This window comes from Heptranchias perlo, chromosome 12, assembly GCF_035084215.1.
Source record: "Heptranchias perlo isolate sHepPer1 chromosome 12, sHepPer1.hap1, whole genome shotgun sequence".
NCBI classification, from domain to species: domain Eukaryota; kingdom Metazoa; phylum Chordata; class Chondrichthyes; order Hexanchiformes; family Hexanchidae; genus Heptranchias; species Heptranchias perlo.
In genome coordinates this window covers 71,734,886-71,756,019 of record NC_090336.1, presented here as the reverse complement: position 1 = coordinate 71,756,019, position 21,134 = coordinate 71,734,886, and the positions used below count along the sequence as shown (strand labels likewise).

The 21,134-nt window shown below is 51.9% G+C and overlaps 1 protein-coding gene across 1 annotated transcript in view; it reads left to right on the top strand.

The window, feature by feature from the left end:
* LOC137327792 (F-actin-monooxygenase MICAL2-like) overlaps positions 1–21,134 on the top strand; it is a 205,017-nt gene that overhangs the window by 44,026 nt on the left and 139,857 nt on the right. The window contains exons 8-11 of the mRNA XM_067993598.1: positions 4,209–4,337; positions 10,195–10,317; positions 13,756–13,923; positions 17,217–17,327. Of these exons, the coding sequence (XP_067849699.1) occupies positions 4,209–4,337; positions 10,195–10,317; positions 13,756–13,923; positions 17,217–17,327 (531 nt within the window). The remainder of the gene's footprint in view (positions 1–4,208; positions 4,338–10,194; positions 10,318–13,755; positions 13,924–17,216; positions 17,328–21,134) is intronic.

The following is a 21,134-nucleotide window of genomic DNA, read 5'->3' as shown; positions in this document are numbered from 1 at the left end:
AGAGGTTCTGAATATATGTGTCAGAGCCCCCGCAATCTCCTCCTTTGCCTCACACAGTAGCCTGGGATACATTTCGTCCGGGCCTGGGGATTTATCCATTTTTAGGCCTGCTAAAACCGCCAATACCTCCTCCCGCTCGATGTTAATATGTTCGAGTATATCACAGTCCCCCTGCCGTATTTCTATGTCTACATCGTCCTGCTCCATAGTGAAAACAGATGCAAAAAATTCATTTAGAACCCCTCCTACATCTGCTGGCTCCACACACAGATTGCCATTTTTGTCCCTAATGGGCCCTATTTTTTCCCTAGTCATCCTCTTACCCTTAATATACTTATAAAACATCTTAGGATTTTCCTTTATTTTGCTCGCCAGTGTTATTTCTTTTTTAAGTATCCCCCTGCACTTTTTGTACTCCTCTTGGGCTTCCTCCGTCTTTAGCCTTTTTATATCTGCCAAAAGCCCTCCTTTTTTTCCTAATCCATTCTCGTATATCCCCTGACATCCAAGGTTCCCTGGAGTTCTTGGAACCACCCTTGACCTTTACGGGAACATGTTGCCATTGTATGGTCTCAATCTCCCTTCTGAAAGACTCCCATTGCTCCGATGCGGATTTTCCTACAACAGCTGATCCCAGTCCATTTTGGCCAGATCCTGCCTTATCCTATTAAAATCGGCCTTCCCCCAATTTAGACCCTTTATTTCCGGCCCCTCCCTGTCCTTTTCCATGACCACCTTAAATCTCACCGAATTATGGTCACTGTCACCAAAGTGCTCACCTACTAGCACTTCTTCCACTTGGCCGGCCACATTCCCTAGAATTAGGTCCAGTACCGCCCCCTCTCTTGTAGGACTTTCTACATGCTGGATCAAAAAGCTCTCCTGGATGCACGTTAAGAATTTTGTCCCCTCTAAGCCTTTTACACTCTGAGTATCCCAGTTAATATTGGGGAAGTTGAAATCCCCCACTATTATTACCCTATTATTTGCACAATTTTCTGAGATTTGCCTACATATCTGTTCCTCTATCTCCCCCTGACTGTTTGGGGGCCTATAGTACACTCCCATCAAAGTGCTTGCCCCCTTTTTGTTTTTAAGCTCCACCCATATGGCCTCATTAGAGGAACCTGCTAATATATCATCCCTCCTTATGGCAGTAATTGATTCTTTAATTAATATTGCGACCCCCCCTCCTCTTATACCTCCCCCTCTGTCTGTACCCCGGAATATTGAGCTGCCAGTCTTGCCCCTCCCTCAACCATGTCTCTGTGACAGCAACAATATCATACTCCCATGTGTTTATCAACACCTTCAGTTCATCCACCTTATTCGCAAGACTCCTTGCATTAAAATAGATGCCATCCAGCCTTGCCCTCACATATTTGCCCTGTCTTCCAAGCTGACTTGTTTTTTTCTCTATATTTGGCTGCACATCACCCCCTATTGTAGCTCCACTCTGTATCCCATCCCCCTGCCAAGTTAGTTTAAACCCCCCCTCCCAACAGTGCTAGCAAACCTCCCCGCAAGGATATTTGTCCCGCTCTGGTTCAGGTGCAACCCGTCCGACTTGTACAAGTCCCACCTCCCCCAGAAGCAGGCCCAGTGATCCAGGAAACTGAAACCCTCCCTCCTGCACCAACTCTTTAGCCATGCATTCATCTGTTCTATCCTCCTATTTCTATACTCACTAGCCCGTGGCACTGGGAGTAATCCAATGAGTAGAATCCCAATCTACTCAACCTCTCCTCATATGTCCGCCCCCTCATCCCCGGGATTAACCGAGTGAACCTTCTTTGTACTGCCTCGAGAGCAAGTATGTCTTTTCTTAAGTATGGACACCAAAACTGTATGCAGTATTCCAGGTGCGGTCTCACCAATACCTTATATAACTGCAGCAATACCTCCCTGTTTTTATATTCTATCCCCCGAGCAATAAAAGCCAACATTCCGTTGGCCTTCTTGATCACCTGCTGCACCTGCATACTAACTTTGTGATTTTCTTGCACTCGGACCCCCAGATCCCTTTGTACTGCAGTACTTTCCAGTTTCTCGCCATTAAGATAATAACTTGCTCTCTGACATAGAAAAAAACATCCCAAGGTGCTTCACAGGAGTCTTATCAGACCAGAACTGACGCCGTGCCAAAAGGGGATGTATTAGGGCAGGTGACTAAAAGCTTGGTCAAAGAGGAGTGTCCCAAAGGAGGAGAGCGAGGCGGAAAGGTTTAAGGAGGGAATTCCAGAGCTTGAGCCCATCATGGTGGGCGATGCACAAGAGGCCAGAGTCGGAGGAACGCAGAGATCTCGGAGGGTTGTCGGGCTGGGGGAGGTTACAGAGATAGAGAGGGGGGCGAGGGCCATGGTGGGATTTGGAACACGAGCGCGAGAAATTTAAATTCGAGGCGTTGCCAGACCGTGAGTCAGTGTAGGTCAGCGAGCACAGGGGGAAGATGGGTGAACGGGACTTGGTGCGAGTTAGGATACGGGGGCAGCAGAGCTTTGGATGAGCTCGAGTATACGGAGGGTGGAAGATGGGAGGCCGGCCAGGAGAGCATTGGAACAGCTGAGTCTGGAGGGTAACAAAAGCATGGGTGAGGGTTTCAGCAGCATATCATAGAATCATAGAAAGTTATGGCACAGAGGAGGCCATTCGATCCATCGTGTCAGTGCTGGCCAAAAAGGAGCTATCCAGCTTAATCCCACTTTCCAGCACTTGGTCCATAGCCCTGTAGGTTACAGTCATATGGGCTGAGGCAGGGGCGGAGCCGGGCGATATTACGGAGGTGGAAGTCGGCAGTCTTTGTGATAGAGCAGATATTGGGTTGGAAGCTCAGCTCAGGACCGAATAGGACGCCAAGGTTCGCAAACAGTCTGATTCAGCCTCAGACTGTGGCCAGGGAGAGGGATGGAATCAGTGGCAGGGACCAAAGACAATGACCTCAGTCTTCCCAATATTTAACTGGAGCGAGTGACTCACCTCCTGACTCCCCAAAGCCTTTCCACCATCGACAAGGCACAAGTCAGGAGTGTGATGGAATACTCTCCACTTGCTTGGATGAGTGCAGCTCCAACAACACTCAAGAAGCTCGACACCATCCAGCACAAAGCAGCCCGCTTGATTGGCACCCCATCCACCACCCTAAACATTCACTCCCTTCACCACCGGCGCACCGTGGCTGCAGTGTGTACCATCCACAGGATGCACTGCAGCAACTCGCCAAGGCTTCTTCGACTGCACCTCCCAAACCCGCGACCTCTACCAACTAGAAGGATAAGAGCAGCGGGCGCATGGGAACAACACCACGTGCACGTTCCCCTCCGAGTCGCACACCATCCCGACTTGGAAATATATCGGCCGTTCCTTCATCGTCGCTGGGTCAAAATCCTGGAACTCCCTTCCTAACAGCACTGTGGGAGAACCTTCACCACACGGACTGCAACGGTTCAAGAAGGCGGCTCACCACCACCTTCTCAAGGGGCAATTAGGGATGGGCAATAAATGCCGGCCTCGCCAGCGACGCCCACATCCCATGAACGAATAAAAAAATAAATTCTGCTCATGCAATACTGGATGTCGGACAAGCAGTCTGACAGCACAGAGGCAGTGGAGAGGTCGAGAGAGGTGGGGTAGAGTTGGGTGTCATCGGTGTACATGTGAAACCTGATGTCACGTCTTGAGATGATGTCACTGAAAGGCAACATGCAGATGCGAAACAGGAGAGGGCCGAGGATCGATCCATGGGGGGAGTCCAGAGGCAACGGTGCAGGAGCGGGAAGAGGAGCCATTGCAGGAGTTTCTCGGATAGGTATAAAATCTGAAGACCTCACTAAGGCCCGGCCTGCATCTGCGAGTTCCTGTCCAGAGGGTCTCATGGACTTGGTGTTTGGGCTCGCTGGTTGGAATGGTGGATATTTTGTACAAGAGCTCTTCAGGTTAATGGTACCGGCGATGCCAGGCTCACCAAGTTGCTCCTTTCCAGTTGAATCGCAAATAGCCAGGACCTCGATCCCAAATGGGGCAGAGGGACATGGCCTCGCCCCCACTCCCTATCTCTGTAACCTCCGCAACCCTCCGCGATCTTGGCGCTCCTCCAATTCTGGCCTTTTGCGCGTCCCCGATTTTCATCGCTCCGCCATTTTGGGGGCTCCAGATGCTGTACCTTCAGCATTGACTGTGTTTAATGGGGTTCTGTGTCTCCTGCGTTTCAGGTTGCGAATCCCAGGAATGACGGTAACGAGGCAAAAGATGGCGTCAATCAAAACAAAGTCAAGTCGATGGCGACACAGTTATTGGCCAAGTTTGAAGAGAATGCACCAAGTACCCCAGTACGGAGGCAGGTGAGAAATGGGCGTGGGGTTCTATTGGTCGATCACTGGGTCTACAGGTGTGAGTGGGGTTCTATTGGTCGATCACTGGGTCTACAGGTGTGAGTGGGGTTCTATTGGTCGATCACTGGGTCTACAGGTGTGAGTGGGGTTCTATTGGTCGATCACTAGGTCCTGTACAGGTGTGAGTGGGGTTCTATTGGTCGATCACTGGGTGCTGTACGGGTGTGAGTGGGGTTCTATTGGTCGATCACTAGGTCCTGTACGGGTGTGAGTGGGGTTCTATTGGTCAATCATTGGCTCCTGTACAGGTGTGAGTGGGGTTCTATTGGTCGATCATTGGCTCCTGTACAGGTGTGAGTGGGGTTCTATTGGTCGATCATTGGCTCCTGTACAGGTGTGAGTGGGGTTCTATTGGTCGATCACTGGGTCTACGGGTGTGAGTGGGGTTCTATTGGTCGATCACTGGGTCTACGGGTGTGAGGGGGGTTCTATTGGTCGATCACTGGGTCTACAGGTGTGAGTGGGGTTCTATTGGTTGATCACTGGCTCCTGTACAAGTGTGAGTGGGGTTCTATTGGTTGATCACTGGCTCCTGTACAAGTGTGAGTGGGGTTCTATTGGTCGATCACTAGGTCTACAGGTGCGAGTGGGGTTCTATTGGTCAATCATTGGCTCCTGTACAGGTGTGAGTGGGGTTCTATTGGTCGATCACTGGCTCCTGTACAAGTGTGAGTGGGGTTCTATTGGTCGATCACTAGGTCTACAGGTGCGAGTGGGGTTCTATTGGTCGATCACTAGGTCCTGTACAGGTGCGAGTGGGGTTCTATTGGTCGATCACTAGGTCCTGTACGGGTGTGAGGGGGATTCCATTGGTCGATCACTGGGTCTACGGGTGTGAGTGGGGTTCTATTGGTCGATCACTGGGTCTACGGGTGTGAGTGGGGTTCTATTGGTCGATCACTGGGTCTACGGGTGTGAGGGGGGTTCTATTGGTCGATCACTGGGTCTACGGGTGTGAGGGGGGTTCTATTGGTCGATCACTGGGTCTACGGGTGTGAGGGGGGTTCTATTGGTCGATCACTGGGTCTACGGGTATGAGGCGGGTTCTATTGGTCGATCGCTGGGTCTACAGGTGTGAGGGGGGTTCTATTGGTCGATCACTGGGTCTACGGGTGTGAGGGGGGTTCTATTGGTCGATCACTGGGTCTACGGGTATGAGGCGGGTTCTATTGGTCGATCGCTGGGTCTACAGGTGTGAGGGGGGTTCTATTGGTCGATCACTGGGTCTACGGGTGTGAGTGGGGTTCTATTGGTCGATCACTGGGTCTACGGGTGTGAGGGGGGTTCTATTGGTCGATCACTGGGTCTACGGGTGTGAGTGGGGTTCCATTGGTCGATCACTGGGTCTACGGGTGTGAGGGGGGTTCTATTGGTCGATCGCTGGGTCTACGGGTGTGTGGGGGGCTCCATTTTATTTTGCGTGCATTAAAATTGAAACAGCACAAATTTCTCAGTTCCTGATGTTGACACATCAAGAATTGATCCGACCTTGAGATTGTTCCTTTTAATATTTATTATATCCTTGCCACAGGCATGTGAGTTTTATCTTCTTCTGAACTTAATCATTTTTAATCCCTTTAATGTACAAAAGGATCATGATACTGTTATTATCAAGGCCAGTTATGTTGTTTAATGTTGATGGCCATTAACTATATTTTGGAGCTACTTTGGGTGAAATATTGCAAAGCAAAATCAGGGGAGAGAATTCCACATTTGCAATGAAAGAGTTTGCATTTATGCAGCACCTTTCACAATCTCGGGACGTCCCAAAGCTCTTCATAGCCAATGAAGTACTTTTGAAGGTTAGGTCACCGTTGTAATGTAGGAAACGCGGCAGCCAAATTACGCACAGCAAGATCCCACAAACAGCAACGTGATAAATGACCGGATAATCAGTTTTTTTTTTCAGTGATGTTGGTTGAGGGATGAATATTGGCCAGGGCACATGGGGAGAACTCCCCTGCTCTTCGAAATAGTGTCTGTGAGATATCGGATATGGTAGCACGGTGGTTATGTTACTGGACTAATAATCATGAGTTCAAATCCCGCAGCTGGGGAATTTAAATTCAATTAATTAAATAAAAAAACTGGAATTAAAAAAAAAATTAGCCATGAAACTACCGGATTGTCGTAAAAACCCATCATGGTTCACTAATGTCCTTTAGGGAAGGAAACCTGCCGTCCTTACCCGGTCTGGGCCTGTATGTGACTCCAGACCCACAGCAATGTGGTTGATTCTTAATCGCCCTCTGAAATGCCCGAGCAAGCCACTCAGTTGTACAAGAAGGCGGCTCACCGCCACCTTCTGAAGGGCAATTAGGGATGGGCAATAAATGCCGGCCTCGCCAGCGACGCCCACATCCCGTGAACGAATTATATAAAAAAAACCTCTTACGTGCACTTGAGAGGGCAGACGGGACCTCGGTTTAATGTCTCATCCGAAAGACGGCACCTCAGACAGTGCAGCGCTCCCTCGACGCTGCACTGGGAGTGTCGGCCTGGATTTTGCGCTCGAGTCTCTGGAGTGGGGACTCGGAGGCGAGAGAGTGCTGCCCACTGAGCCAGGGCTGACCAGCAAACCAACGATGTTGTAAAGGGGCATTCAAGATGGTGTCTATGAAGTAGCAAACTATACAGTAGAGCTTCACGACAGGGAGTGGACACCAAGCAAGGGTTGAGGGGGGAGATAACTGAAGATGTTTTTGAAGTTGTTTGTATAGTGAACGGCAAGAGTTAAGGAAAATAATTGGCGGTCTGCAGTGTCCCAAACACTGTTGGTAGTTACTGGAGCTTACAGTGTGTTTGATGCATTAGCGATGGGAATGTTTTCGATAGCACCGATATCCCTGGATCAGGTTTCACTTTGTTCCTCCTGTCCGTGGTGTGGTTTTGATCGATTGACCTTTGGAGATCTCTCAGGTTTTTGTGGAATGAGTGCGGGATCTGTTGTCGTGCAAGCTGCCCCTGACTCATGGCCGGAGTGCGCGGCCCCTGAGCCCTGTGAGTCCCACCCTTGAAGCTGAGGCCGGGACATCAACAATGATTTGGATTTTTACACCATCTTTAACGTCGGGAAAACATTGCGAGGAACTTCGCAGAGGAAGAAAGCAACAAAAAATGCATTTATGTCGCACCTTTCACCACTTCACGACATCCCAGAGCAGTTTACAATGAAGTACTTTTGAAGTGTAGTCACTGTTGTCATGTAGGAAATGCGGCAGCCAATTTGCGCACAGCGAGATCCCACAAACAGCAATGTGATAATGACCAGATAATCCGTTTGAGGGATAAATATTGGCCAGGACACCGGGGGAGAACTCCCCTGCTCTTCCTCGAAATAGTGGCCATGGGATCTTTTGCGTCCACCTGAGAGACGGGGCCTCGGTTTAACGTCTCATCCGAAAGACGGCACCTCCGACAGTGCAGCACTCCCTCGGTACCGCACTGGGAGCGTCGGCCTGGATTATGTGCTCGAGTCTCTGGAGTGGGACACTTAAACCCACGACCCTTTTGACTCGGGGGCGAGAGAGTGCTGCCCACTGAGCGACGGCTGACAGCTGAGAAAACTGGATGCTGAGCCGCAGAAGGAAAGATTAGCAGGGGTGACCAAAAACTTGGTCAAACTTGGCGGGCCTTAAAAGAGTTAGGGAGGGAATTTCATAGGTTGGGGACCGAGGCGGTTGAAGGCATGGCCACTAATGGTGGGGTGACGTGAGGGAGCGATGCACAAGACGCTGGAGCCAAAGGATTCGAGAGTTTAGGAGGAGAGGTTGTAGGGCTGAAGGAGGTTACAGCGAGGAAAGTTGAGGCCATGAAGAGAGTTAAACCCAAGGACGATAATTTTAGATTGGAGGGCCTGGAGGTTTGGGAACCAAGATGGATGGATGTGATGAGTCAATGGGACATGGTATTGGTTACGACATGGGCAACAATGTTTTGGGTGAACTGTTTTTTTTATATATTCATTCTCGGGATGTGGGCATTGCTGGCAAGGTTGGCATTTATTGCCCATCCCTACAGAGGGCGGAGGATGGGAGGCTGGCCAGCGGAGTGTTGAAGTAATCGAGTCTGGAGGTGATAAATGAGAGGTTCGGTGGTTAACCTTTAACCTTTCTTATTTGTTGGCTTGTTGTTTGAATTCCGTGGGCCTGAAGTTTTGGAAGGAGTTTTGTTAATGCTTTGCCTCATTGGTGGATTAATCCTTAATCAGAACTCCAAGACCTGTTAATGTCAGCAGGTTTGAGGTAGATGGGAATTAATGGGAACGTAACAGCAAAACTTTGCATTTATATAGGGACTTTAACATGGTAAAACATCCCAAAGTGCTTCACGGGAGCGATTATCAGACAAAATTTGACAACAAGCCACTTGAGATTTTTTTTTATTCGTTCATGGGATGTGGGCGTCGCTGGCGAGGCCGGCATTTATTGCCCATCTCTAATTGCCCCTTGAGAAGGTGGTGGTGAGCCGCCTTCTTGAACCGCTGCAGTCCGTGTGGTGAAGGTTCTCCCACAGTGCTCAGGAACTCCTGCAACAATGTCCTGGGGCTGAGATGATTGGCCTCCAACAACCACTACCGTCTTCCTTTGTGCTAGGTATGACCCCAGCCACTGGAGAATTTTCCCCCTGATTCCCATTGACTTCAATTTTACTCGGGCTCCTTGGTGCCACACTCGGTCAAATGCTGCCTTGATGTCAAGGGCAGTCACTCTCACCTCACCTCTGGAATTCAGCTCTTTTGTCCATGTTTGGACCAAGGCTGTAATGAGGTCTGGAGCCGAGTGGTCCTGGCGGAACCCAAACTGAGCATCGGTGAGCAGGTTATTGGTGAGTAAGTGCCGCTTGATAGCACTGTCGACGACACCTTCCATCACTTTGCTGATGATTGAGAGTAGACTGATGGGGCGGTAATTGGCCGGATTGGATTTGTCCTGCTTTTTGTGGACAGGACATACCTGGGCAATTTTTCACATTGTTGGGTAGATGCCAGTGTTGTAGCAGCACTGAAGCATATTAGGACAGGTGACCAAAAGCTTGGTCAAAGAGGTAGGTTTTAAGGAGCATCTGAAAGGAGGAGAGAGAGGCGGAGAGGTTTCGGGAGGGAATTCCAGAGCTTAGGGCCTAGGCAGCTGAAGGCACGGCCGCCAATGGAGGAGCGATGAAAATCGGGGATGCGCAAGAGGCCAGAGTTGGAGGAGCGCAGAGATCTCGGAGGGTTGTAGGGCTGGAGGAGGTTACAGAGATAGGGAGGGGGGCGAGGGCCATGGAGGGATTTGAACACAAGGATGAGAATTTTAAAATCGAGGCATTGCCGGACCGGGGGCCAATGTGGGTCAGCGAGCACAGGGGGTGACGGGAGAACGGGGACTTGGTGCGAGTTAGGATACGGGGGCAGCAGAGTTTTGGATGAGCTCAAGTTTACGGAGGGTGGGAGGCCGTCCAGGAGAGCATTGGAACAGTCGAGTCTGGAGGTGACAAAGGCACGGATGAGCTGAGGCGGGGGCGGAGACGGGCGACGTTACAGAGGTGAAAGTGGGCGGCAGGTGTAAATTTAAACAATGTGTGACCTGTAAGACTCGTTGGAACGCATCTATTGGACAATGGAGGCAACAACCTTGGACACCCTGACGTCCCAGGCCACAATGTGCTTCCGGCAGTGAGTCACTGCCTCTGCTTTTTTTTTTTTTCTTCGACGCTGATCTTTTTTAAGTTTGCTCGTAGTGTTGAAAGCCGCCGACTCTCTCTTGTTTCCTCTCCTTCCTCGATGTTTCTCCCTTTCTCTCCTGTCTGTCACGTAACCCCGCAGATATCGGTGCCTTCCTGCACAACGAAACCGCCACTGCCCCCGTCTCCCGAGAATGACGCAAACCCTCGCTTTCGCACGCCCGAGGGCCGAAATGGGCCCGTTCTCCGGACGCGGATATGGCAGGTATGAAGAATGGGAGCAAAGGGTTTGTGATGTGCTGTTAACCGTGAGAAACCGAATGGGCAGAGCAGCTGCAACTCGATGAAAGGTTTGAAATGAATCTCACTGGGAATGGTATTTATTCATGACGAGATTTGTAAGAAAATTGAATTGCGGGGTTGGGGGGGGGAAGGTTGGAAATTTAGAAGAGGCACAGTCTATAGGAGTCCAAAATGAAAAATTGGGGCCGTTTTACAGACCATCATAAGAGATAGGAGCAGGAGTAGGCCATTCGGCCCCTCGAGCCTGCTCCGCCATTCAATGAGATCATGGCTGATCTGATTTTTACCTCAACTCCACTTTCCCGCCCTTTCCCCATAATCCTTTGACTCCCGCGCTGATCAAAAATTTGTCTAACTCAGCCTTGAACGTATTCAATGACTCAGCCTCCACAGCTTTTTGGGGTAAAGAATTCCAAAGATTCACCACCCTCTGGGAGAAGAAATTCCTCCTCATTTCCGTCTTAAACGGGCGACCCCTTATTCTGAGACTATGCCCCCTAGTTTTAGATTCCCCCATGAGGGGTAACATCCTCTCAGCATCTACCCTATCGAGTCCCCTCAGAATCTAGTATGTTTCAATAAGGTCTCCTCTTGTTCTTCTAAACTCCAATGAGTATAGACCCAACCTGTTCAATCTTTCCTCATAAGACAACCCTTCCATACCCGGAATCAACCGAGTGAACCTTCTCTGAACTGCCTCCAACGCAAGTATGTCCTTCCTTAAATAAGGGCACCAGAACTGTACGTAGTACTCCAGGTGTGGTCTCCCCAGCACCCTGTACAGTTGTAGCATGACTTCCCTGCTTTTATACTCTATCCCCCTAGAAATAAAGGCCAATATTCCGTTTGCCTTCCGGATTACCTGCTGCACCTGTATGTTGACTCTTTGTGCTGCATGTACGAGGACAACCAGATCCCTCTGTAGTATTTTCATTGGAACAGAGGAGATTACGGGGTGATTTGATCAGAGGTGTTTCAAATTATGAAGGGTTGGGACAGACTGGATAGAACCTGGACTGTTCACAATGATCGAGGGGCCGAGAACGAGGGGACAGAAATATAACATTAAAACGACAACACCTCTTAATGCTAATGGGGATCAAGGGATTATGGGGAAAAAGCGGGAACAGGGTACTGAGTTAGACGATCAGCCGTGATCAGGCGGAGCAGGCCCGAAGGGCCGAATGGCCTACTCTTGCTCCTATTTTCTGTTTCTTGCATTTATATAGCGCCTTTAACATAGTGAAATATCATAATGTAATAAATGTAACAGATAAAGGTAAGATATCCTTATACGCACTTCCTGACAACTTTTTCCATTTTAAATTCTTCAGACCTCATTTCTAATGGAAACTATCTATGTAAACATGTCACACTTCTGTTACACACTACCCCCGCCCCCCCCCCAGTAAGAGGTGATACAGGACCACCAATGGCGGGAGAGTACGATTACAGCATGATACGTCCACCTGGGCAATTTGCATTGTAAATGTGGACATAAGAATTTATAATGGAAATATTAAAAATAAAGACAGAATGTACAACTTTTTTTTAAAATGGAGGGTTTAATTATAATCTGCACATCCTGCTCCAATTATACCTCATCTTCTTGCCCCTTTCACCTTGTCTTCAGTCCTCTCACATATTAAACAATCTTGGGGTGGAATAAGAACATAAGAAATAGGAGCAGGAGTAGGCCAATCGGCCCCTCGAGCCTGCTCCGCCATTCAATAAGATCATGGCTGGTCTGATCCGAACCTCAAATCTAAATTCATGTCCAATTTCCTGCCCGCTCCCCGTAATCCCTAATTCCCTTTACTTCTCGGAAACTGTCGATTTCTGTTTTAAATTTATTTAATGATGTAGCTTCCTGGGGCAGCAAATTCCACAGACCTACCACCCTCTGAGTGAAGAAGTTTCTCCTCATCTCAGTTTTGAAAGAGCAGCCCCTCATTCTAAGATTATGCCCCCCTAGTTCTAGTTTCACCCATCCTTGGGAACATCCTTACCGCATCCACCCGATCAAGCCCCTTCACAATCTTATATGTCTCAATACGATCGCCTCTCATTCTTCTGAACTCCAATGAGTCGAGTCCCAATCTACTCAACCTCTCCTCATATGTCCGCCCCCTCATCCCCGGGATTAACCGAGTGAACCTTCTTTGTACTGCCTCGAGAGCAAGTATGTCTTTTCTTAAGTATGGAGACCAAAACTGTATGCAGTATTCCAGGTGCGGTCTCACCAATACCTTATATAACTGCAGCAATACCTCCTTGTTTTTATATTCTATCCCCCTAGCAATAAAAGCCAACATTCCGTTGGCCTTCTTGATCACCTGCTGCACCTGCATACTAACTTTTTGATTACCTGTGTGTTTGGTCCCAGAGACCCGGGAAGCAAATGCTCCGGGGCGTAAGAGATCGAGGAAATTCAGACGCGGGTTTGCGACGCGAGTAATTTCCGCACTCGTTTCCGCCCGTCTATCGTTCCCTGCGCCCGAACGCATCCCGGGCTGAAGAGTAGGACGCGGGAGTTTCCTGCAATTGCGCTGGTTCAGAACGGGTGTAAACCAAGGCCGAGAGAATTTTAGGTGCAGTCGGAAACATTTTCCTGGCGTTTTATTGCAATTTTTGCTACTTCTCTTCACTGAGACCTGCTCTGTGTTTTCTGTCTCTCTCTCTCTGAATGTATTTTTATGGCGTCAGACAAGTCACGTAAAAATTGAAAAGCTTCCCTGATTTTGCAGGTTCTTAAACGTGATGTGCGCGAATGTGATGATTCGTTGGCTTGAGACTGTAATTTTTATATTTAAATAAGGAATTTATGGTGTGAGTTCCCCACTTTCCTTCGGCCCCGCTTTTTACGTTCCGGCATACGCTAATTGGCAGGAAATTTAGGAGTAAATTGACATCGGCAGAATGGGCGTAATTTTGGACATAACTTCCCGAATGCGCTCCCACGGGAAATTCCAGCCCCTAAAGTCTGCACACAATTTCCCGTTACAAATTCCTGCGTCCACATCTAGAATGGGAACTGCCTATGTAAACTCGTCACGCTGTAATTACAGCCTCCTGCCAGTGGAGACACTGCAGCGCCAGCATTGACAGGAGGCTGTATTTAAAAGTGACACCAGAGGCTGTGGACGTGGGAATTTATAATGGAAACTTTTTAAAAAAAAAATAAGGACAGCATTGTTTGACGTTAAAATGGCAACTGGATTATGTCCTGGTCCAATTATGTCCTGCCCTCTAACCCCGTATCACCTGAAGACTACACTTGCCTCGATTGGCTGTGTGCAACGATACAGGCTAATGTACATTCGTATCCACTTGTTCTCCTGGAGTGCTTTGTCGTGATGGGTTTTTCTAACTTCTCGTGGGCTCATGCTTTTTTTTTTAGTCTGATCTCGCAGCCAATGCCGAGCAAGTAATCAGAGAAGCAAAATACACTCAGAAAGCTGAGCGTCAGGCAGGGCCTTCCAAACATCTGACTGCGTCTCCTCACTCTGCCTTCGCCCTCTCTGGTGTTCTCCAACGCCTGCAGCGTCTGGAAGAAAGACTCGATCAGGTGATGCTGTTGCCCTGCCTTGCCTTGCCCTTCCTTGCCCTGCCTTGCCCTTCCTTGCCTTGCCCTGCCCTGCCTTGCCCTGCCCTGCCTTGCCCTTCCTTGCCCTTCCTTGCCTTGCCCTTGCCCTTGCCCTTGCCCTCCCTTGCCCTGCCCTTGCCCTTGCTCTTGCCCTGCCCTTGCCCTTGGCCTGCCTTGCCTTGCCCTGCCTTGCCCTGCCTTGCCCTGCCTTGCCTTGCCCTGCCTTGCCCTGCCTTGCCTTGCCTTGCCCTGCCCTGCCTTGCCTTGCCCTGCCTTGCCCTTCCTTGCCTTGCCCTTGCCTTTGCCCTGCCCTGCCCTGCACTGCCTTGCCCTTGCCCTTGCCCTGCCTTGCTCTTGCCCTTCCTTGCCTTGCCCTTGCCCTGCCTTGCTCTTGCCCTTCCTTGCCCTGCCTTGCCCTTGCCCTGCCCTGCCCTTCCTTGCCCTGCCTTGCCTTGTCTTGCCCTGCCTTGCCCTGCCTTGCTCTTGCCCTGCCTTGCCTTGTCTTGTCTTGCCCTGCCTTGCTCTTGCCCTGCCTTGCCTTGCCTTGTCTTGCCCTGCCTTGCCCTGCCTTGCTCTTGCCCTGCCTTGTCTTGCCTTGCCCTGCCTTGCTCTTGCCCTGCATTGTCTTGCCTTGCCCTGCTCTTGCCCTGCCTTGCTCTTGCCCTGCCTTGTCTTGCCTTGCCCTGTCTTGCCCTTGCCCTGCCTTGCCCTGCCTTGCCCTTGCCCTGCCTTGCCTTGCCTTGCCCTGCCTTGCCCTGCCTTGCTCTTGCCCTGCCTTGCCTTGCCCTGTCTTGCCCTGTCTTGCCCTGCCTTGTCTTGCCTTGCCCTGCCTTGCCCTGCCTTGCTCTTGCCCTGCATTGTCTTGCCTTGCCCTGCCTTGCCCTGCCTTGCTCTTGCCCTGCCTTGTCTTGCCTTGCCCTGCCTTGCCCTTGCCTTGCCCTGTCTTGCCCTTGCTCTTGCCTTGCCCTGCCTTGCCCTTGCCCTTGCTCTTGCCCTTCCTTGCTCTTGCCTTGCCCTTGCCCTTGCCTTGCTCTTGCCCTTCCTTGCTCTTGCCCTGCATCCTTCACTTCTCACTAATCAGAGTTCTTTACTGTGTGTGGTTAACTGATTGAGCACTGAAAATAATCACTTTGGTTGCCAACCCTGTCCACTTCATAGAATCTCAGCACAGACGGAGGCCATTCAGCCCTTTGTGCCTGTGCCGTCTCTCTGAAAGAGCTCTCCAATTCGTCCCACTCCTCTGCTCTTTCCCCAGTAGCCCTGCGAATTTTTCCTTTTCAAATTCCCTTTTGAAAGTTACCCTTGAATCTGCTTCCACCGCCCTTTCAGGCAGCGCGTTCCAGATCAGAACAACTCGCTGCGTGTTTTTAAAAAAAAAATTCTTTTGCCGGTTACCCGTGTCCTCTGGTTACCGACCCTCCTGCCAGTGGAAACAGTTTCTCCCCATCTGCTCTATCAAAACCCCTCATGATCTTGAACGCCTCTATTAAATCTCCCCTGAATCTTCTCTGCTCTAAGGAGAAACAATCCCACCTTCTCCAGTCCCTCCACATAACTCAAGTATTGGACAGGACAAGTATTGAGGGACCTACTCTCTGTCCTGTCACATTGGGAACAAGCGGATGGAACGCCCAGAGTCAGAGGGCATTCCGTAGTTTGTAGGCTGGCCAGACGGTAATTGTTTTTTTTTTGGTTGCGCTCCTTGATTCTACTACAGAAATGCCACCGTCTGGCCAGCCTCAAAGGGTCAGTGCGGGCATTGAGTTGAGTGACCCTTGTGGCTGTGCTTAGCCGGTGTGAAGTGGAGCTGCGTGCTTGTGTGAATCTAACGGCCGCGTTTAATATCCAAACACGTTGGGTGTTGTCCAATTGTTGAACAAGCTACCCTGTTCCAGAAACATCACCACGTAGGGATAAAAGCAAGTCGTAATAATAACTTTTTCAAAATTAATTCTGGGGATGCGGGCGTCGCTGGCGAGGCCGGCATTTACTGCCCATCCCTAGTTGCCCCTTGAGAAGGTGGTGGTGAGCCGCCTTCTTGAACCGCTGCAGTCCGTGTGGTGAAGGTTCTCCCACAGTGCCGTTGGGAAGGGAGTTCCAGGATTCTGACCCAGCGACGATGAAGGAACGGCCGATATATTTCCAAGTCGGGATGGTGTGTGACTCGGAGGGGAACGTGCAGGTGGTGTTGTTCCCATGTGCCTGCTGCCCTTGTCCTTCCAGGTGGTGGAGGTCGCGGGTTTGGGAGGTGCAGCCGAAGAAGTGGATGGGGAGGAGGGAGTGTGGAGTGATGATTCCACGGAGCAGAGCTAACTCCAAGGCAATGCTGCTTTTCCTGCATGCTCCCCTCTTGATAGGGGGGTAAATTTTAACCTTCACGTTCACTGGGCAGGAGTGTGGCAGAGTGGACCGAGGCGATCACTCGATTTTCCGTCCTGTTGAAATCAACCGGATGAAAATCGAGCGGGTTACTGGAGACTGCGTTCAGTCCTGGGCTCCGTGCCTCAGGAAGGATAGATTGGCCTTGGAGAGGGGGATGCAGCGCAGATTGACCAGAATAATACCGGGGCTTAAAGGGTCAAATTATGAGGACAGGTTGCATAGACCAGGCTTGTATTAAGGCGTGATCTAATTGAGGTGTTTAAGATGATTAATGGATTTGGTAGGGTAGATAGAGAGAAACTATTTTCTCTGGTGGGCAAGTCCAGAACAAGGAGGGCAGAACCTTAAAATTGGAGCCAGGCCATTCAGGGGTGAGATCGGGAAGCATTTCTTCGCACAAAGGGGAGTGGAAATCTGGACCTCTTCCCCCCTAAAAGAGGCTAGGGGGCCAATTGAAAATTTCAAAACTGAGGTTGATCGATTTTTGTTGGGTAAGGGGATTAAGGGATCTGAAACCAAGGCGGGTAGATGGAGTCAAGATACAGATCAGCCATGATCTAATTGAATGGCGGCACAGGCTCGAGGGGCTGAATGGCCTCCTCCTGTTCCAGTGGAGTTCTGCAACGTGCGGGAGATGCGCTCCGCCAGGTCACCGCCCAGGTGCTGAAGGTTGAATTTCACCCCGCGGCCTCGTGATTGGCCTCTTTACGTTGCGCGGGTGCTGTTGGCCTCCCGGCCCGCGGGTGCTGGCGCGGCCGGCAGCCGCGCCCGAGGCTATCCCGCCCGCGCCGGACCTGCCCGTCGGGAGCTGGCCGCACCAGCGCCACCTGTTCCGTTCTTTGTTCCTCTCCTTTTTTTTTTTGTCTTAACCTTTCTTGCCTTCTGCGCCGCAGCGGAAGGCACTGTCTCTCGCGCAAGGTGACGTCCCCTTTAGCAGGAAGAGCATAAAGGAGAGAGGAGCTCACCTTACAGCACTGTTTGGGGGCAGGACTCTTAGGCAGCAGGTGTGTGCTCTCTCGGGTAGCGTTTTAGCCTCATTCTGAATGTTTACATTCCCTTGAAACCGTGGGATAGCAGAACGTCGGCATTGCGAAGCGAGTGATGAGAGACTGAAGTCCACATTGAAGGACGACACCAGGGTATTGAGAGTTAGGGAACCAAGGCGGGTAATTGGAGATAAGGTACACAGGAACAGGAGTAAGGCCATTCAGCCCCTCGTGCCCGCTCCGCCATTTGAGAAGATCATGGGCTGATCTGTGATCTAGCTCCATATACCTGCCTTTGGCCCATATCCCTTAATACCTTTGGTTGCCCAAAAAGCTATCCATCTCGCATTTAAATTTAGCAATTGAGCTAGTATCAGCCATGATCTAATTGAATGGCGGAACAGGTTCGAGGGGCTGAATGGCCTCCTCCTGTTCCTACCTGTGAAGTCAACTGGAGAAAGGGAACTATCAGTTCTGGGTCTAACACTCACGGTGGGCTGGATTTAATGCTTGATTTCCATCGTACAGAATTCTCATACACTGGGGCTTTCCCCCCCCTCCTTCTCATACTCTGGGGCTTTCCCCCCTCCTTCTCATGCACTGGGGCTTTCCCCCCTCCTTCTCATACACTGGGGCTTCCCCCCTTCTTCTCATGCACTGGGGCTTTCCCCCCCTCCTTCTCATACACTGGGGCTTTCCCCCCTCCTTCTCGTACACTGGGGCTTTCCCCCCTCCTTCTCATGCACTGGGGCTTTCCCCCCTCCTTCTCGTACACTGGGGCTTTCCCCCCTCCTTCTCATACACTGGGGCTTTCCCCCCTCCTTCTCGTACACTGGGGCTTTCCCCTCTCCTTCTCATACACTGGGGCTTTCCCCCCTCCTTCTCGTACACTGGGGCTTTCCCCCCTCCTTCTCATACACTGGGGCTTTCCCCCCTCCTTCTCATACACTGGGGCTTTCCCCCCTCCTTCTCGTCCACTGGGGCTTTCCCCCCTCCTTCTCATACACTGGGGCTTTCCCCGCTCCTTCTCATACACTGGGGCTTTCCCCCCTCCTTCTCGTACACTGGGGCTTTCCCCCCTCCTTCTCATACACTGGGGCTTTCCCCCCTCCTTCTCATACACTGGGGCTTCCCCCCCTCCTTCTCGTACACTGGGGCTTTCCCCCCTCCTTCTCATACACTGGGGCTTTCCCCTCTCCTTCTCGTACACTGGGGCTTTCCCCCCTCCTTCTCATACACTGGGGTTTTCCCCCCTCCTTCTCGTACACTGTGGCTTTCCCCCCTCCTTCTCGTACACTGGGGCTTTCCCCCCTCCTTCTCGTACACTGGGGCTTTCCCCCCTCCTTCTCATACACTGGGGCTTTCCCCCCTCCTTCTCGTACACTGGGGCTTTCCCCCCTCCTTCTCATACACTGGGGCTTTCCCCCCTCCTTCTCATACACTGGGGCTTTCCCCCCTCCTTCTCGTACACTGGGGCTTTCCCCTCTCCTTCTCATACACTGGGGCTTTCCCCCCTCCTTCTCGTACACTGGGGCTTTCCCCCCTCCTTCTCATACACTGGGGCTTTCCCCCCTCCTTCTCATACACTGGGGCTTCCCCCCCTCCTTCTCGTACACTGGGGCTTTCCCCCCTCCTTCTCATACACTGGGGCTTTCCCCTCTCCTTCTCGTACACTGGGGCTTTCCCCCCTCCTTCTCATACACTGGGGCTTTCCCCCCTCCTTCTCGTACACTGGGGCTTTCCCCCCTCCTTCTCATACACTGGGGCTTTCCCCCCTCCTTCTCGTACACTGGGGCTTTCCCCTCTCCTTCTCATACACTGGGGCTTTCCCCCCTCCTTCTCGTACACTGGGGCTTTCCCCCCTCCTTCTCATACACTGGGGCTTTCCCCTCTCCTTCTCATACACTGGGGCTTTCCCCTCTCCTTCTCATACACTGGGGCTTTCCCCCCTCCTTCTCGTACACTGGGGCTTTCCCCCCTCCTTCTCATACACTGGGGCTTTCCCCCCTCCTTCTCATACACTGGGGCTTTCCCCCCTCCTTCTCGTCCACTGGGGCTTTCCCCCCTCCTTCTCATACACTGGGGCTTTCCCCGCTCCTTCTCATACACTGGGGCTTTCCCCCCTCCTTCTCATACACTGGGGCTTTCCCCCCTCCTTCTCATACACTGGGGCTTTCCCCCCTCCTTCTCATACACTGGGGCTTCCCCCCCTCCTTCTCGTACACTGGGGCTTTCCCCCCTCCTTCTCATACACTGGGGCTTTCCCCCCTCCTTCTCATACACTGGGGCTTTCCCCTCTCCTTCTCATACACTGGGGCTTTCCCCCCTCCTTCTCGTCCACTGGGGCTTTCCCCCCTCCTTCTCATACACTGGGGCTTTCCCCGCTCCTTCTCATACACTGGGGCTTTCCCCCCTCCTTCTCATACACTGGGGCTTTCCCCCCTCCTTCTCATACACTGGGGCTTTCCCCCCTCCTTCTCATACACTGGGGCTTCCCCCCCTCCTTCTCGTACACTGGGGCTTTCCCCCCTCCTTCTCATACACTGGGGCTTTCCCCTCTCCTTCTCGTACACTGGGGCTTTCCCCCCTCCTTCTCATACACTGGGGCTTCCCCCCCTCCTTCTCGTACACTGGGGCTTTCCCCCCTCCTTCTCGTACACTGGGGCTTTCCCCCCTCCTTCTCGTACACTGGGGCTTTCCCCCCTCCTTCTCGTACACTGGGGCTTTCCCCCCTCCTTCTCGTACACTGGGGCTTTCCCCCCTCCTTCTCGTACACTGGGGCTTTCCCCCCTCCTTCTCGTACACTGGGGCTTTCCCCCCTCCTTCTCGTACACTGGGGCTTTCCCCCCTCCTTCTCGTACACTGGGGCTTTCCCCCCTCCTTCTCGTACACTGGGGCTTTCCCCCCTCCTTCTCATACACTGGGGCTTTCCCCCCTCCTTCTCATACACTGGGGCTTTCCCCCCTCCTTCTCATACACTGGGGCTTTCCCCCCTCCTTCTCATACACTGGGGCTTTCCCCCCTCCTTCTCGTCCACTGGGGCTTTCCCCCCTCCTTCTCGTACACTGGGGCTTTCCCCCCTCCTTCTCATACACTGGGGCTTTCCCCCCTCCTTCTCATACACTGGGGCTTTCCCCCCTCCTTCTCGTACACTGGGGCTTTCCCCCCTCCTTCTCATACACTGGGGCTTTCCACCCTCCTTCTCATACACTGGGGCTTTCCCCCCTCCTTCTCGTACACTGGGGCTTTCCCCCCTCCTTCTCATACACTGGGGCTTTCCCCCCTCCTTCTCGTACACTGGGGCTTTCCCCCCTCCTTCTCATACACTGGGGCTTTCCCCCCTCCTTCTCGTACACTGGGGCTTTCCCCTCTCCTTCTCATACTCTGGGGCTTTCCCCCCTCCTTCTCATACACTGGGGCTTTCCCCTCTCCTTCTCATACACTGGGGCTTCCCCCCCTCTTTCTCGTTCACTGGGGCTTCTCCTTCCCCCTTCTCGTACACTGGGGCTTTCCCCCCTCCTTCTCATGCACTGGGGCTTTCCCCCCTCCTTCTCGTACACTGGGGCATCCCCTCTCCTTCTCATACACTGGGGCTTTCCCCCTCCTTCTCGTACACTGGGGCTTTCCCCCCTCCTTCTCATACACTGGGGCTTTCCCCCCTCCTTCTCATACACTGGGGCTTTCCCCCCTCCTTCTCGTCCACTGGGGCTTTCCCCCCTCCTTCTCGTACACTGGGGCTTTCCCCCCTCCTTCTCATACACTGGGGCTTTCCCCCCTCCTTCTCGTCCACTGGGGCTTTCCCCCCTCCTTCTCATACACTGGGGC